Raw genomic sequence first — 17,757 nt, forward strand, 5'->3', positions numbered from 1 at the left:
ATAAAATTATAGGTTTCAAGCATCAATTCTATAATACATCATCTGCATATTGTATTGTGTGTTCACCACCCAAAGTCAAATGTCCTTCCTTCACCATTTATCCCTTTACTCTCTTCTACCTGTTCCTACCCCTCTTTCTCTCTGGTAATCACCATACTGTTGTTTGTGTCTAAGAGGTTTTTTTTCTTAATCCTTTCACCTATTTTCTCCAGTCCCTAAGCCCCTCTCCCCTCTGATACCTGTCAGTTTGTTCTCTGTATCTATGATTCTGTTTCTCTTTTGTTTGTTTATTTTGTTCATTAGATTCTACATATAGGTAAAATCATATGGTCTTTGTCTTACTCTCACTGGCTTATTTCTTGTAGCACAGTACCCTCTGGAATTTTATTGAGCACTGAGTAACCCCCCATATGTTTGCTTTATGCTAAAGGCCTGGGGATACAACAGTGATGAGAAGAGATGAGGCCTCTGGCTTGACTGAATTTACAGTCTAATGGAGTAGGGGAGAGGAACAAACAATTACAGTGTTATGGGAAGCAGAGAGTACAGAGAGGATCCATTCATCATCATCTCCGGATCACTGTGAATTTCCTAAGGATCCTTTGCCACCAGTTGAGTTACCCTAATAGCAGCAAGAGTAATCTTCCTTGATTATAAATCTAACCAGATAGATACTTCCTACCTTATAAATCTTTACTTGCTATCTGTTGCCCTTAGGATAAAATCCAAATTCCTTTAATGTGTCTTACAAAAAAAAAGAACCCTTGATGATCTCCAGACTGTCTCTACCTTGTGCTCTCTCGTAGCTGCTTCTCATTATGAGTTAAGAAGCAAAAACTTGAACTATTCATCATGCTTTCTAGGTTTTTTTTTTCTGAAACTGCAATGTAGTACAATTTTGCTTTTTATTATTTTAAACTTTTTTAAGGAAGAGAATAAAATTGACCAAGTTAATATAAAGGATATCATTTTTATTTTTTAATTTTTATTTTTTAATTTTTTTATCCTCACCAGAGGAAACTTTTCCATTTTTTGTTCAGGTAGAGTGGGAGGGAGAGAGAGGAACAGAGAGTGAGAGAGAAACATCGATGTGAAAGGGACACATCGAGTGGCTGCCACCTGCACGACTGACCAGGGCCAGGGACAAACTGCAACCGAGGTACGCGCCCTTAGCAGGAACTGAACCCGGGTCTCTCAGGACCGCAGGCCGACGCTCTAACCGATGAGCCAAACCGGCCAGGGCAAGGATATCATTTTTAAAATAACACTTAAGAATTAGTATCTAGTAAATACCCATAAGAATGCACGGGGAATGGAGGGAACACAATAATTGCAAAGTGTTCCTGTTTAACAAAAAATACTTTTAAGATTCTTATTTTATCAACATCGAGGCATATATTGCAGGGGTTCTCTTATAAAAATGTGCTTGTTAACTAGTATTTTTGGTATATTTTCACCATCTGACCATCTTATAAAGTGCTTATTTCTGCATATGGTAATTTCATTTTTTGCTAAATGGGAATTCTATAAAAGTAACATTTTCAAGAACACCTGCTGAACTTGACATTTCTGTGAAAATAAATGTTTGCTAATGTTTTCCTCCAAGCCTGGCAAAGTTGCATATACTTTATTGAAAACCTGTGTATTAATTTTATCTTTATTTAAATTTTGAGATAATATATCTGATTTTGAATTAGATGTAATGGTGAATTAAATAGAATTGCTTGGATTATAAACCAACCAGTTTGATTATAATATAAACTATATTAAGGTTATAGTTTAAACGTGTTCTGTAGCAAAACATTGATTCTTTCCAGAGCACAATGATGAATTATAGCTTTATTTACATTTCTATTAACATGACTAATCAAGAGTTAAGTTTAAATAAGACTTTGTGCCTTGTGAATGGGTACTGAGTATGGATCTTTAAAAAAACTTTTTAAGACCTCAGTAAACACATTTTTCATTTGTAGTGGCCGTAGTCAATACAGTGCTTTTTAAAAACAAAAGTGATTAGTCTTTACAGTAGAGAACAATAAACCAAACCCTGATCCATGACCACATAAACATGTTTCTGATTTTTCCATTAATTGAGAGGGCTAAATGATACTTAAATTCTCTTTCAACTCTAGATTCTGTGGTTTTTAATTGATTTTTATTTCTCCACTGACCTAAATATGTCATCAACCAAGCACTTCATGGAAGTTTCAAAATTTGTATAAAATCTTAATCTGGCCCTGGCTGGTTTGGCTCAGAGGTTGGAGCGTTGGCCTGTGGACCAGAGAGTTCCTGGTTCAGTTCCTGCTAGGCCCTAGCAGCAAGGAACGCGTACCCAAAAAAAACAAAAAACAAAAACAAACTTAATCTGTTATGTTTTAATAACTAATGAAGACATATGGACTGCAGTTAATACTTTTAGTGGCGAAACAGCACCAGAATGTACTGACGATTGGCCATCGGTTCAGCAATCTTGGTACTTGAGTTCTGTCTAAGAAAGAATTCAGACCAGGATTCAAATACAAGCTAAAGTTTATTTAGAAAGTCACAGAGAGTCTGGCCATAGTGGCTCTGTTGGTTGAGTGTTGTCCTGTGTACCAAAAGGTTGCCATTTGATTCCCAGTCTGGGCATATATCTGTGTTTCGGCTTCAATCCCTAGTTGGAGAGTGTACAGATCAATATTTCTCTCTCACATAGATGTTTCTCTCTCACCCCCTTCCTCTCTCTAAGATGATCAAAAAAAAAAAAAAAAAAAAAGTCACAGAGGTAGAAGAAGTGAGCTGTGGAAAAAGTGAGCCAGCTGGGCTGTGTGGGCTCAGGAAATAAATTACAGAGGCAAAAGAAGGGCCCTTGGAATTTAGGAGAAAGAAAGCAAGGAACAGCACGTCTGGGGGAAGGAGAGGGCAAAAGGTGAGGGGTGTGCTCCAGAGAGTGAAAGAGCAAGCACTGAGTCCTTTATCTTGAGGGGTTTTTTTCATGTGTGTGTGTGTGTGCCTCTGGTGGGAACCAAACCTGGGACTCTCTACTCTCAGGTCGACACTCCAACCACTGAGCCAAACCAGCCAAGGCTCCATCCTGAGGGTTTTTATGGACTCTTTAAAGGAAGGGATCTTAGGGGACGTCCCAGGGGAGGATCTTAATGGAATATTCATCAGCTTTCCAGGTGTGTCCTTTCAGGGTAGTGGTCTTTACTAATTGTTTGGTGTCAGGATAGGGGGGCATTAGTCATGAAAGCTGATCCCGATGTTAGCCATGGTGTTCTCACCCCCACCCCCATCCGTGGCCTTGCTGCTTTGTGGGGCTGGAGCTGAGGCCTAAATGTTATCTTCAGTTTGACTAAAACTCTGTTTCTGTGGTTAACAAATCTGAGGCTTTGTTCCTAAAGTGATTTGGTATGGCTCATAACCTCATTATCCTGAGGGGCTTAATGCTTAAGGGAGTGGTCCTGCACTGCTTGTATGGGAGTCGTGGGGTGTTCTATTCTCCAGCCCCCTTGTTCCTCCTGCGAGAGGGTCTACCCACGACCAGTGATATGCCAGGGAGGAGAGGTCAGGGAGGGTCTGAACAGCATGACCAGAGATATGAAGGGTAGGGGGTCTAAGCCTCAAGACCAGCAATATGCTAGGGGAGGAAAGTCACCCTGGGGACGAGGTCCTTTTTTCCCCAGTTTTGCCAGTTGCTAGGCACCTGGGGCTTTCCACCCTGGTGATATTCCAAACCTGACCTATTGTTCCTACTCTGTTGTCCATCTCGCTGCCCACTACAGTACCAATTTACAGCAGTGTTATATACATACAAACACATGGAGAGAAACACTTGGATTACCAAAATATATATATATATATATATATTTTTTTTATCCTCACCCGAGGACATTTTTTGCATTTATCTTCAGATAGAGCGGGAGGGAGAGAGGTAGGAAGGGAGAGAGAGAAACATCTACATGAGAGAGACATGTCGACTGGCTGCCACCCACATGACCCCAACAGGGGCTGGAGACAAACTGCAACCGAGGCATGCGCCCTTAGTGGGAACCGAACCCGGGACTCTCTGGTCCACGGGCTGACGCTCTAACCGCTGAGCCCAACTGGCCAGGGCCCAAAATATTTTTTTATACTTAGTGATTATACATTTGTTCACATTACATGTTATTGTAATAAATGTATAGGTAAAAATATATTTCTTAAAATATAATCATTTTGCCCTGGCCGGTTTGGCTCAGCGGTTAGAGCGTCGGCCAGCGGTCTGGAGAGACCCGGGTTTGGTTCCCGCTAAGGGCATGTACCTCGGTTGCAGTTTGTCCTCTGTCCTGATTGGATTGTGTGGGTGGCAACCACTTGATGTGTCTCTTTCACGTTGATGTTTCTCTCTCTCTCTCCCCCTCTCTATCTGAACAAAAAATGGAAAAATGTCCTCGGGTGAGGATAAAAAAAAAAAATCATTTCTTCAGGTACCTCATTTGTTATATATTCTAATAATCCTCAAGATTTTCTTCCAGGTAAGTTATTTTTTCATGAATTATTTTAAAATCAGAGGCATTATTTCATTTGTTGTCTTGAAATGTTGATTTGAGCAGTGTAAATTGCCAAATATTTTTGCAACTACTAACATATATTATATAGACATCATGCAAAGATAATTGTTATACTTTTATTTAAATTTGAATAGTTTAAGTACATGTTTCTGACAACAATAAAACTTTCTAAAGTTCTTATTAGGCTGTCAATATGAAAATGTTAATAGATTAATATAATTTTCTGACATGTTACTATGGTAAATATGATGAAACAGATCTTATATTTTGGCAAGAATATACACAATCAATCTGACTTTTTAAATTTTATGATGAAAAGCCTAGTTAAATAAGAGAAGTCAGGGATACTTAAAAAAAATCATCAGCCAATAAAGGGCAAGAAGAAGAAAGTGATGCTTTAGTTTGGTTTTGGCTTGCTGGTTGGAACCTTGGATAATAGTGTTCAGAAGGAATATTAGAATTATTAAACCAGTGTTATTAATTTTATAACCACCAATACATTTGAATTAGGGTAAAGTGTATTTATTTATCATAATAAATACATAATAAGTGCAGTTCAGTGACATTAAGTACATTCACATTGTTGTGTAACCATCACCTCCACCCATTTCCAGAATTTTTTCATCATTCCAAACAGAAACTTTGTACTTATTAGATAATAACTCCCCAGCCCCACTCCTGGCAACTACCATTCTACTTTTTGTCTCTATGAGTTTGACTATTCTAGGTACTTTCTAGAAGTGGATTTATGCAGTATTTGTCCTCTTTGTCTGTCTTATTTCACTTAATGTCTTCAAGGATTATTCATTTTATAGCATGGGTCAGAATTTAATTAGTTTTTAAGGCTGAGTAATATTCCACTGTATGTATATACCACATTTTTAAAAAACTTTTTTTTTATCCTCACCCGAGGACATTTTTCCATTTTTTTTTTTTGTTCAAATAGAGTGGGGTGGAGAGAGACGAAGAGAGAGAGAGAAAGAGAAACATCGATGTGAAAGGGACATTGAGTGGCTGCCTCCCACATGACCCAACCAGGGCCGGGGACAAACTGCAACCGAGGTACATGCCCTTAGTGGGAACCGAACCCAGGTCTCTCTGGACCGCAGGCCTACGCTCTAACTGCTGAGCCAAACTGGCCAGGGCATTTTTCTCTTTTTTTCCCTTTTGGTACGTGCCCTAACAGGAACCGAACCCGGGACTCTGTGGCACGCAGGCTGGGGCTCCAATCGCTGAGCCAAACCGGCCAGGGTGCATTTAAAAAAATTTTTTTTATCCTCACCCAAGTACATTTTTGCGTTTATCTTCAGATAGAGTGGGAGGGAGAAAGAGAGAGAGAAACATCGATGTGAAAGAAACACATCGACTGGTTGCCACCCACATGACCCCAACCAGGGCCGGGGACAAACTGCAACCGAGGTACGTGCCCTTAGCGGGAACAGAACCCGGGTCCTTCTGTTCTGCAGGCCGATGCTCTAACTGCTGAGCAAAACTGGCCAGGGCTATACCACATTTTGTTTATCCATTCATCCATCAGTGGACATTTGGATTGTTTCCACCTTTTGGCTACTGTGAATAATACTGTTGTGAGCATTGGTATACAAATACCTGCTCAAGTTCCTGCTTTTAATTCTTTTGAGTGTTTGTCCAGAAGTGGAATTTCTGGGTTATATGGTAATTTGATGTTTAACTTTTTGAGGAATTGCTGTACTATTTTCCAAGGATGGCATTATTTTTTATTTTTATTTTTTATCCTCACCTGAGGGCTTTTTTATTTTTCATTTATCTTCAGATAGAGTGGTAGGGAGAGAGGGAGGAAGAGAGAGAGAGAGAAACATCAATGTGAGAGAGACACATCATGTGGCTGCCACCCACACAACCTCAGCCGTGGCCGGGGACAAACTGCAACCGAGGTATGTGCCCTTAGTGGGAACCAAACCTGGGACTCTCTGTCCACAGGCTGACGCTAGTCTAACTGCTGAGCCAAACTGGCCAGGGCAAGGATGACACTATTATTATTACCATTTAAGATGAGGAAACTTGGGCACAGAGAGACTCAGCAACTTGCCCAAGATCTCACAGCTAGTTGTAGAAGAACCAAGTTTGAACCCAGATGTCTAGCTCCAGGGTCAGTGCTCATAATCAGTATACTATACATACTTTCTATTTCTGTTGTATCAGTTTTAGCAATAATGGAATGTTATGCTTTTCTAATTGGGGAAAATTGGCTAACATCAATCTTGATAATCCGACTATGTCAAACCAATATTTTTATTCCTAATATTTCCCTTTTGGGTTGATTTTTTTTTTTCCATGACTAAGTTGTTATAATTTGTACTCTTTTTGTTGTTGTTAATCCTCACCCGAGAATATTTTTCCATTAATTTCCAGATAGAGTAGAAGATGGGGAGGGGGAGAGAGAGAGAGTGAGAGAGAGAGAGAGAGAGAGAGAGAGAGAGAGAGAGGAACATTAATGTAAGAGGGACACATTGATTGGTTGCCTCCTGCACAACCCCAACTGGGGTTGGGGTTTGAACCTGCAACCCAGGTATGTACCCTTGACCGGGAATTGAACCTGAGACCCTTCAGTCCTCTGGCTGACACTCTAACCACTGAGCAAACTGGCCAGGGCAGGAGTTATAGTTTTTTTTGTTCAGATAGAGTGGGAAGGAGAGAGAGGAAGAGAGAGAGAGAGAAACATCGATGTGAAAGGGACACATCGAGTAGCTGCCTCCCGCACAACCCAACCAGGGCCAGGGACAAACTGCAACCGAGGTACATGCCCTTAGCGGGAACCGAATCCAGGTCTCTCTGGACCGCAGGCCGACGCTCTAACCGCTGAACCAAACTGGCCAGGGCAGGAGTTAATGTTTTTTTAAAAAATGTTTTTTCTTTATTGATTTTAGAGAGGAAGGGAGAGAGAGAGAAATATCAATGAGAGAGAACACTGATTGGCTGCCTCCTGCATGCCCCCCACTGGGGTTTTGGCCCACAACCTGGGCATGTGCCCTGACCAGGAATCGAACCGGGGACCTATTGGTGCATGAGTCAGTGCTCAACCAGTGAGCCACTCCGGCCGGGCAGGAGTTATAGTTCTTAAACTAGTTAGGTGTGGTAGGGGCTGAGAGAGAGCAGGATCCCTCAAGTAAGAAAGATCTGGGTTCAGTCCAGCTTTGCCACTTAGTAACTCTGTGATCTTGGGCCAGTATGAATCTCTCTGAACTTTGATTTTTTTCCCCCTAAAAATGAGATACTTACCTCTCTGATTGTAAATGTAGATGTAGCACCTGACACAGGGCCTGATATAGTGTTTATTCAATAAGTTTTTGTTGAATGAATAAATGTGGTTATTAAATACTATATATAAAAGGTTGTATATGAAGTAAGATTAGAGGAAAATATAGCAAAACAATGGTACTTAAGTTGGGTTAAAGGGAATTTGAGTTCATTGACATTTTCACCATTTTCTGATATATTTATACTTAAAATAATGATCTAAACTCATACTTAATCTTTCTCTTTTGCATGTCCTATTGTATTTACTATTTGAAAAACAAATCTGGAGACATGATCGTTATTTTAAAAAATTCTTTCAAATACCTTTGAGTCAACCTCAACCTTTTCTTTCTGTACTTTACATCAAACCTATCAGCAAGTTTTATTGGCTCTGCCCTTTAGAATATATATCTGAAATCCTATTATTTCTCACCACTTTCACTGGTAACCATCCTGGTTCAAGCCACCATCAGTCTTTCACTTAGAAAACTGTAATAGCTTCCTAGCTGGTCTCTTTGATTCCACCCTTGTGCCTTTACAGTATATTCTTAACACAGTAGCCAAAGTGAATATAAGCCAGGCCATGTCACATCGTTGCTTAGAACCCTGCCACGGTTTCTCATCTTGTTGAAAATAAAAGGCAAAATCCTTAATGCAGTCTGCAGAGCCCTTATAGAATCTGTTCGCCACCCTTAAACACATCTTTCGGACCTTATTTCTTGCCATTCTGCTATTCTGTTGACTCTGCCTAAAAACTCTTCCTGCAGATATTTATACGGCTGGCTCTTTCCCCTCCTTCAGGTCTGCGCAGATGTCACCTTATCCTGAAGCAGGCCTCCCCAAGCCTCATACTACCCTTTTCCTCCATGGACGCCCCGCACTCTTCATGTCCTTTCCTTGCTGTACTACATATTTTTACCAAATATGTATAAGTTTTGTATCTCCCCCTATAAAATAATCCCATGGAGGCAGGGATTGTTGCCTGTTTTGTTCCTTGCTATAACCTTGCCACCTAGAATAGGGTCTAGTACATAGTAGGTACTCAATAAATGTTTATTAAATAAGTGACTTTTTAATTGTTTCATATATAGGTCTTAGTCTCAGAACCTTTTTTTTTTTTTAAATCCTCACCCAAGGATATTTTTTTATTTATCTTCAGATAGAGTGGGAGGGCGGGAGAGAGAGAGAGAGAGAAACGTCAACGCGAGAGGGGCACATTGACTGGTTGCTTCCCATAAGGCCCTGACCAGGGCCAGGGATGAACGGCAACCGAGGTATGTGCCCTTGACCAGAATTGAACCTGCGACTCATTGGTCCACGGGCTGACGCTCGAACCACTGAGCAAAACTGGCCAGGGCTGAAAGCTTTTTAAAAGAGTGTCTGTCACATGTTGCTTTTGTATGCTTCTCACCCCCAACTTCAGCCCTCAAGCCTAGAAAAAGCAAGGCAGGTGGGCACACTTGTGCACTGCAACCAATATCTGTGTCACTGGGTCTCTTGGCCTCTCAGGCTAGGACTCAACCCAAACTACTTGAGATAGAGGATAAGCTGTGCTGAAAATGTTCTATATCTTGATCTGAGTGGTGGCTCCATGATTAAATACATACGTAAAAACTTGTATACATTTAAGAGTAGTGCACCTTTTGTACTGAATTGTATGAGTATTATGCCTCAGTAAAAAGGTCTAAACAAAGTTTGTTCCATTCTTTGAGGTTGCCAGAGGACGTTAAACATGCTCAGTGACACCTTAAGATGATTAGGAACGAGTTCTGCATGTTCCTCCTTAATTGAGAATTTCCAGTTTATTGAAGTTTTTGTGTTGAATTAAAAACATAGAGTAAAATAATTTTTATTTTCTTTGTCTTTGCAGAGATAGTAGTAGCAGAATTACACAGAAAAATCAAAGAGGCTTTTGAAGTGTTTGACCATGAGTCGAATAATACAGTGGATGTGAGGTTTGGAAATATTTTCTTTGTTCTTAACTCTAAATTACTGATATAACTCATAAGATAGAAGAGGTCCCTTTTCTGTTCTTTTTACATTTCTTGGATTTATCGTGCTATTTAAAGTACTTATTTTGCTGTACCCTATTTACAAGGTCTTTTTGCTAACTATTGCTTCAGATCAATACTGTCTCTTCTTTTTTTAAAAATATGTTTTTATTGATTTTTTAGAGGGAGAGGACGGGTGAGGGAGAAAGATAGAGACATTGATGTGAGAGAGAAACATCGATAGGCTGCCTCTTACACACCCCCTACTGGGGATGGAGCCCACAACCTGGGCTCATGTGCCTTGACTAGGAATCGAACCGGTGACCTCTTGGTGCATGGGACAGCACTCAGTCCACTGAGCCACACTGGTCAGGGCTCAATACTATTTGTTTTTCTTTATAGTCTGGGGAAAAGAATATATCTACATTGCCTATTCCAACCTACTGACTGTCAATTCTGTGAGACAGTTAAACTCTACTGTAGCTGTAGTGCTAGACACAAAGTTAGCCTTCAGTAAATATTTGATGAATGAATGGATTTTTACTTTAAAATAATAGATATGTATTATCAAACCATGAATGGGATATTACACAGAAAGGTTAATAATGCTGAAGCTATGATACACTTCCCACGTGAAATAACAAAAAGAAGCAAAACAAAAGAACGTAAAATGATGAGAGAAAGACATGAACACTGGTAGATCTAGAATGGAAGACAGGAAACAAAGTGTAGTTTGAGACCATGGGGTGGAGGGGACTAAAAGTGGAGTTGAGATCCATGAGTATAATAGAAAGAAGGGAGGTCAGGTATTGTGACTGCCAGGCAGCCTAGGGTTTTGTGTCACAATGTAAAACATAAAGGAGCCCTGCTGCTTTCCACCCAGCCCCCAGGGGCAACCCTGAGTTCCCGCCCTGGCTTTGTGACTGGAGTAACTAGTCCCTCTGTGCGTCGGTTTCCAAGTTTGCCTCCTAGGATTGGTGTGACTAAGTAGTTCTCACAGTGTATTGGAGACCCCTGTGTGCTCCAAGGACCCCTTCACGGATCTGTGAAGTCTAAATTATTTTCATAATAAGTCAAAGACAGAATTTGCTATTTTTAACCTTGTTTTTTTCACAAGTGTATATTGGAGTTTTAAAAAGCTACATGATATGTGATATTGCAACAGACTGAATGCAGAACCAGTTAGGAGAATCCAGCTGCCTTCAGTTAAGCTGGACATGAGAGAGTTTTGCAGACACGTAAAACAGTGCCATTCTTCTAATTACAGTTGGTTTTTATTTTGGAAAATATAGTTTATTTTCATGAAAATGATGTTATTAATGTAAAAATAGAATGGGTTTTTAAATTATTATTTCTAAATGAATACATATTTTTAAAATTTGAAGTTTGATTTCTAATATTGTACTTATAGATAAATATAACTCATATTAACAAACTCTTTGAGGATCTTAATAATTTTTAAGAGTGTAAAGGGGATCTGAGACCCCAAAATTTGAGAACCACTGTTGTCAATGGACATTTTTAGCGGGAACCGAACCCGGGTCTCTCTGTACCGCAGGCTGACGCTCTAACCGCTGAGCCAAACCGGCCAAGGCTCAATGGACATTTTTAAAGCTCTCAGAACATTATTAGCTTGTGACAAATTTGCTTGGGATTTGAAACTTAGAACAACATTAGGTATTATTATTTAATTTATTCCACTTATTTTTTTCTTTATTTAATCTGGATTAACAATGTTATATTGTACATAACAAAACTCTCATAAGACCTTTTTACTTATTTCTGTGTTCTGTTTAGATATTTTAAGTTTTGAAACAGTTCATTTTTCTTGTTAAATAGTTTTTGAAAGTTGAGGCATATTTAAAAAATTATTTAGGGGCAATTTTATTTTGCCTCATACAAAGCATAGGACATAATATATTTTGATTTACATATATTTTCTTGCTCTGTGTTCAGATTTCAGTCAATAAGATTGATTGAAAATTAGGTTTTGAATAGATAATATATTAATGTGGGATAAATTTCAAAAGGTACAAAGAATATATAGTGGTAGGTAAATTTCTTCACTTCTAATTCCTTGCTATCTAGTTCCCTTTTCTAAAGGCAAGATTTATTATAGGTTTCTCTGATTTTTCCAGAGACTGCCCACGCAGATAAAGAGTATGTGTGTATATGTGTATTTTTATCATTAATATACATAACATAAAATTTAACTTTTTAAAAACTATTTAAGCCCTGGCCGGTTTGGCTCAGCGGTTAGAGCGTCAGCACATGGACCAGAGAGACCTGTGTTTGGTTCCTGCTAAGGGCGCGTACCTTGGTTGCAGTTTGTCCCAGCCCTGGTTGGGGTCGTGTGGGTGGCAACCAATCCATGTGTCTTTCTCTTTCTTCTTCTCTCCCTCCTATTCTATCTGAAGATGAATGCAAAAATGTCCTCAGGTGAGGATAAAAAACAAAACAAAAACTATTTAAGCCCTGGCCAGTATGGCTCAGTTGGTTAGAGTGGTGTCCTGTACCCTGGAAGGTTTCGGGTTCAATTCCCAGTCAGGGCACATACCTACGTTGCAGGTTTGATCTCTGGTTGGGGAGAGTAAAGGAGGCATTCGATCAATATGTTTCTCTCACATCAATTGTTTTTCTCTTTCCCTTCCTACCTCTCTTTTGAAAAAAAAAAAGAAAAAAAAAAGACCATAAAAACTATTTAAAAGTTTAATGTTTGATTCAGTTTGGAAAATTACTTTATACACACTGGTTATGCAGTTTCTTTCTTTCTTTTTTTTTATCCTCACCTGAGGACATTTCTTTGCATTTATCTTCAGAAGAGCAGGAGGGAGAGAGAGAGAAACATCGATGTGAGAGAGACACATCGAGTGGTTGTTACTCACACAACCAGGGCCGGGGACAAACTGCAACCGAGGTATGTGCCCTTACCGGGAACCGAACCTGGGTCTCTTCAGTCCGCAGGCCGACACTTTAACTGCTGAGCCAAACCGGCCAGGGCAAAATAGTTAGTTTTTGTACTTTGTGTGTGTTTTTTTGTTTGTTTAATCCTCACCTGAGGATATTTTCCCATTTCTCTTCAGATAGAGTGGGAGGGAGGGAGGGAGGGAGAGAGAGAAACATTGACGTGAGAGGGACACATCAACTGGTTGCCTCACACATGACCCTGACCATGGCCTAGGATAAACTGAAACTGAGGTATATGCCCTTGACTGGAATCGAACCCACAACTCATTGGTTCGCCAGCCGACACCCTAACCACTGGGCCGAACCGAACCGGCCAGGCTGTTTTTTTTAATCTTTTGCTCTAACAAATAAATGTACACTAGAAGTCAGTAGAGTCCGTTTATGGCTCTATCATTGATTTTTTAATGTACTACTCTCTTTTCATGTCATTTTTTTTTTAATGGAAATAATAATACCTATATCACTTAAGTTATAGGAATATTAAGAGTATCAAGTGAAAGAATATTAATGAGGTTTGAAAAGTGCATAAGGTGAGCCCTGGCCATTGTGGCTCAGTTGGTTGAGTGTTGCCCCATGCACTGAAAGGTCACTGGTTTGATTCTCGGTCAGGGCACATACCCAGGTTGTGGGTTTGATCCCCGTAGGATGTGTATGGGAGGCAACCAATTGATGTTTCTCTCTCCCTCCCCACTCCCTCTCCTTGTCCCTTCCTCTCTCTAAAAATTAATTTAAAAAACTTATTTTTGAATAGATAGTTTATTCTATTCACATGGTTAAAATGAAAAGAGAAGACTAGAGATAAGTCCTTCTAATTCCTCCCCCTTTTTCTTTACCAGCCATCCAGAGCCCCTCCAAAATATTAGCAACTAAAGTACAAATTCCCAAGGATCACTCCAGAAACATTCTGTGCATATACAAGGAAATGTGTATATACTATTTTCTTACCACCACCCTTCCTTTTTTTTTTTTTTTTTTTTAAACCCTAATGGTTGAATATTTTCATAGTATGTTACTGTTCCCATGGGATGGAATCAAACCCACAGTGAAGTTTATTTTTATGACTTCTCAGTAGCATTCAGGAGTCTGGAATGGAGGTAGCTTTTTAGTTCAATTTTTGTGTCTGTGCATAAATGTCCCAAGTTTTAGTGTATTGGGCGCATCACTAAGGGTGTGGGACCCTGGGAATCCCAGTAAACTATGTCCCAGGATTTATAGATTGGATTTGAATAAGAGAATGGGGTTGTGACAGAATAACACTTAGATTCATGCTACCCTGTTGAGGGCTCTTAATTGGCCATTGTGACAAAGAAGATCCTTTCTGCCTGGCCAGTGTGGCTCAAGGATTGAGCATCATTCCATGGACTGAGAGGTCTTGGTTTGATTCCTGGTCAGGGCACATGCCCAGGTTGTGGGCTCCATCCCCAGTAGGGGGCGTGCAGGAGGCAGCCGATTGATGTTTCTCCCTCACATTGATGTTTCTATCTTTCCCTTCCTCTCTCTCTAAAAAAATCAATTAAATGTATTAAAAAGAAGAAGAAGATCCTTTCCGTATTCAGTATATGGAAACTTTGGTTGACTCTGGATTATAGGTATCTGTCTGTTGTATTTATTTTATTGTCTCAATCAGTGTAATTTTTGCTGAATGGCTAGAAAAATTCAGAGCCAGAGGCTGAGATTGGTGGTCTCAGGCAGTGTACTTCCTGGGGCCTCTGGGTGTGTACCCTCTGTGGCTTCCAGGTTCATACTCCTGCAACTTCAAACTGTTCCTTAACATAGTACATAAAGTATTGGCTTCAACCCCTGGCCAGTTTGGCTCAGCAGTAGAGCGTCGACCTGCGAATCAGTGAGTCTTGGGTTCGATGCTGGCCAAGGGCATGTACCTCCGTTGCGATTCGTCCCCGGCCCTGGTCGGGGTTGTGCTGGAGGCAACCAGTTGATGTGTCCCTCTCACTTCTTGATGTTTCTCTCTCTCTCCCTTCCACACTATCTGAAGATAAAGAGAAAAATATCCTCGGGTGAGGATTAAAAATAAATTGGATTCACATGGAAAGTGTAAGCCCTATTAAATGTGGAAGACTTAAAGCAAATGCATAATACAGACCAGTTCGTGGCAGTGTCTTCATTAGCTTTGAAAGGTAGAGGGGAATATAAACCAAAAAGTATTACCATGTGCTTACATGGCCATAGGCATATTTGGAAATCTGGCTCCCTCTCATTTTTCTGTTGGTCATGCTCTTTGAGGTGGCATGGGACCAAATAATCTTTTCAGTTTTCTCAGTTAATGCAAGTGTATTATAAGGATATATTTGGAAATATGATATAAGGAGTAATTATTCCTTCTGTGTCACCTTCATGACTGTAGTGTGGACGAAAAGGGGCCACATACTTTAGGGGAGGCCTGTATGGTGACCTTACAAATGAAGAGACCGAGCCCTGGCTGGTTTGGCTCAGCGGTTAGAGCATCGGCCTGTGGACCAGAGAATCTCGGGTTCGGTTCCCGCTAGGGGCACGTACAAAAAAATAAATAATCAACAACAACAACAACAAAAAAACAAATGCAGAGACCGAAAGTAACTACATAGGATGGTATGAAATGAAAACTTCTTAACTAAAAGCAAGTTTTGGTGGATAGTCATGTCCTAGGCCTGCATCTTCCTTGACAGAGGTCAGTCTTTACCTTAACTGAGCCTGTGTGTTGTCTTTAAGGACATAATCATTGCACAAGAGCAGAAACTACAAATCCTCTCATTGTTATTATTACGTTGATTGTTGTTAGCTATTGTATACCCTTTAGGTAAAAGAAATTTGTATTTGTTGTTTCCCGCCCCCCAGCCCCCCACACTTATCAGATAGAGTGGGAGGAAGGGAGAGAGAGAGAGAGACAGAGAGAGACAGAGAGAAACATTGATGTGATAGAGCCACATCGACTGGTTGCCTCCCGCAAAACCCAACCAGGCCGGAGACACCACAACCTAGGTACATGCCCTTGACCTGAATTGAACCCTTGACTCATTGGTCCGCAGGCTTATGCTCTAACCTCTGAGCCAAACCGGCCAGGGCCCTTTTACTTTTTTTTTTTTTAACATGTCTTTATTGATTTTTTTTAGAAAGAGAGGAAAGGAGAGATAGAAACATTGATGTGGGAGAGAAACATTGATCGGCTGCCTCCTGCACACTCCCCACTGGGGACTGAGCCCGCAACCCAGGCATATGCCCTGAGTGGGAATCGAACCGGACTTCTCAGTCCATGGGAGGACTCTCAATCCATTGAGCCACACCAGAGAGATCTCCCACCCCCTTTGCTTTCTCCCACCTCCCTAATCTATCACCAATGGCTTTCATGTAACTTCCTTAGTTCTTCCCCTTTTGATTCTAATGTGGAAAATAAGTGGTAAAACTGATATTTTTCCAGAGCATTTTCTCAGTCCATTGAGGTTTTCCTTCCCAACAGTTGTTATTAGTTTGACTCAAATAAAATCATAACATTTCTTACAGGTTTGGACATTTCTTATGCCGACAGTTGTATTAAGCCACAGGACTTAAGAGTTTGTTATAGTGCTGACCATTATTCTCTCAGAGGGGCATTATTGGATTTTCCCCACAGGAACCCCAGGAAAGGTTTGGGCCCCTAGACATCTTGGTGAGTGATACCCTGGGCTGAAGTTGTTTGATAGGGTGGCCTATTCAGAGGGGGCTGATGGGGTATAGAAGAAGAGCCATCATTGTGTTGTTACTCCTGTCAAATGAAGAATGTCCCCTTTATACAACTTGCTCCACAAATCAGAAGCTATGAATTTCAGATACATTTGTAGTCACATAACAAAGCCCAGGAGTTGTTTGAAATTGCTCCAGATTTACTTGGGTGGGGGGCTAGTGAGAAAGGGTAGTAGGGGATGGTAGCTAGGGTTCTACCTTGCACACACAGCAAGTCCATATTCACATCGTCCGTTGTAGCAGTGGAATCCAGTGTTCTCTATATTCTAGATAAAGGGAGTGGCAGCAACTCTATCCATTTCATCTGCAGAGGTAGTAAGGCAAGATAGCTAAACCTGTTCTTTCCCTGGGGGAGGTGAGAAAGACAGGCCTGGATGGGTGCTATTCAAGTGGCCGTGAAAGGGAGTAGATTTGGTTTCATCAGCAGGGTCCCAGCGAGCATGGGAATTCAGTCTTTCTTTCTTTGAAGGACTCAGAAACAAGTGTTCAGAGGTACCCTGTAGAATGCAGCAATGAAACCAGGCCAGAAGCCAGCTGTAAGTGCTGTAATTCAAGTAAGCTTTTGGTTAATTTAAAGGCGTGGCAACCCATAGCCTTTTTCTGTTTCATGTTTTGAATTCCTTTTTTTTCCCTGAAAACTACTGATGCATTTAAAAAACAATTTCCAACCTTCCACTGAGATCTTATTTTAGGCCATCTTTCCTTTGCTCACCTAACTTTAATTTTTTTTCTTGATTTATTTTAGAGAGAGAGGAAGGGAGAGGGAGAGAGAGATAGACACATCGATGAGAGAGAACATCGATTGGTCACCTCCTGCATGCCTCCTACTAAGGATTTGGTCCACAAGCTGGGCATGTGCCCTGACTGGGAATAGAACCGGCGACCCCTTGGTGCATGGGTTGACGCTCAGTCACTGAGCCACACTGGCTGGGCTGCTCACCCAACTCTAAGAATAATTATGTTTTTAACTAAAAGCTTATATTTCTTGTCTCTCCTAAGATATAAACATACTAAAGACAAAATGAATTTAACATTTGGGTTCTGTAATGTGTACAGCATTGTCTTCTGTTTACATAACAGTGTAAAGAATAATTAGCAGAGAGTAATTAGGTGTGTGGAGTTATTAGGAATGATTGTGTAAAGGTGGGTTAGGGGTCATTCAGTGAGAGTCATCCCATGGACTGAGAAGTCCTGGTTTGATTCCCAGTCAGGGCACAGGCCTGGGTTGTGGGCTTGGTCCCCAGTGGAGGGCGTGCAGGAGGCAGCCAATTGATGTT

The 17,757-nt window shown here is 40.6% G+C and overlaps 1 protein-coding gene across 2 annotated transcripts in view; it reads left to right on the forward strand.

The window, feature by feature from the left end:
• Window positions 1-17,757, forward strand: part of EFCAB2 (EF-hand calcium binding domain 2) — a 73,044-nt gene that overhangs the window by 29,427 nt on the left and 25,860 nt on the right. For both annotated transcript variants that reach the window (XM_036277556.1, XM_036277555.1), the window contains exon 2: window positions 9,679-9,763. In XM_036277556.1, coding sequence (XP_036133449.1) covers window positions 9,679-9,763 — 85 coding nt within the window. The remainder of the gene's footprint in view (window positions 1-9,678; window positions 9,764-17,757) is intronic.

The sequence above is a fragment of the Molossus molossus genome, unplaced genomic scaffold (genome assembly GCF_014108415.1).
Source record: "Molossus molossus isolate mMolMol1 unplaced genomic scaffold, mMolMol1.p scaffold_m16_p_23, whole genome shotgun sequence".
Lineage (NCBI taxonomy): Eukaryota > Metazoa > Chordata > Mammalia > Chiroptera > Molossidae > Molossus > Molossus molossus.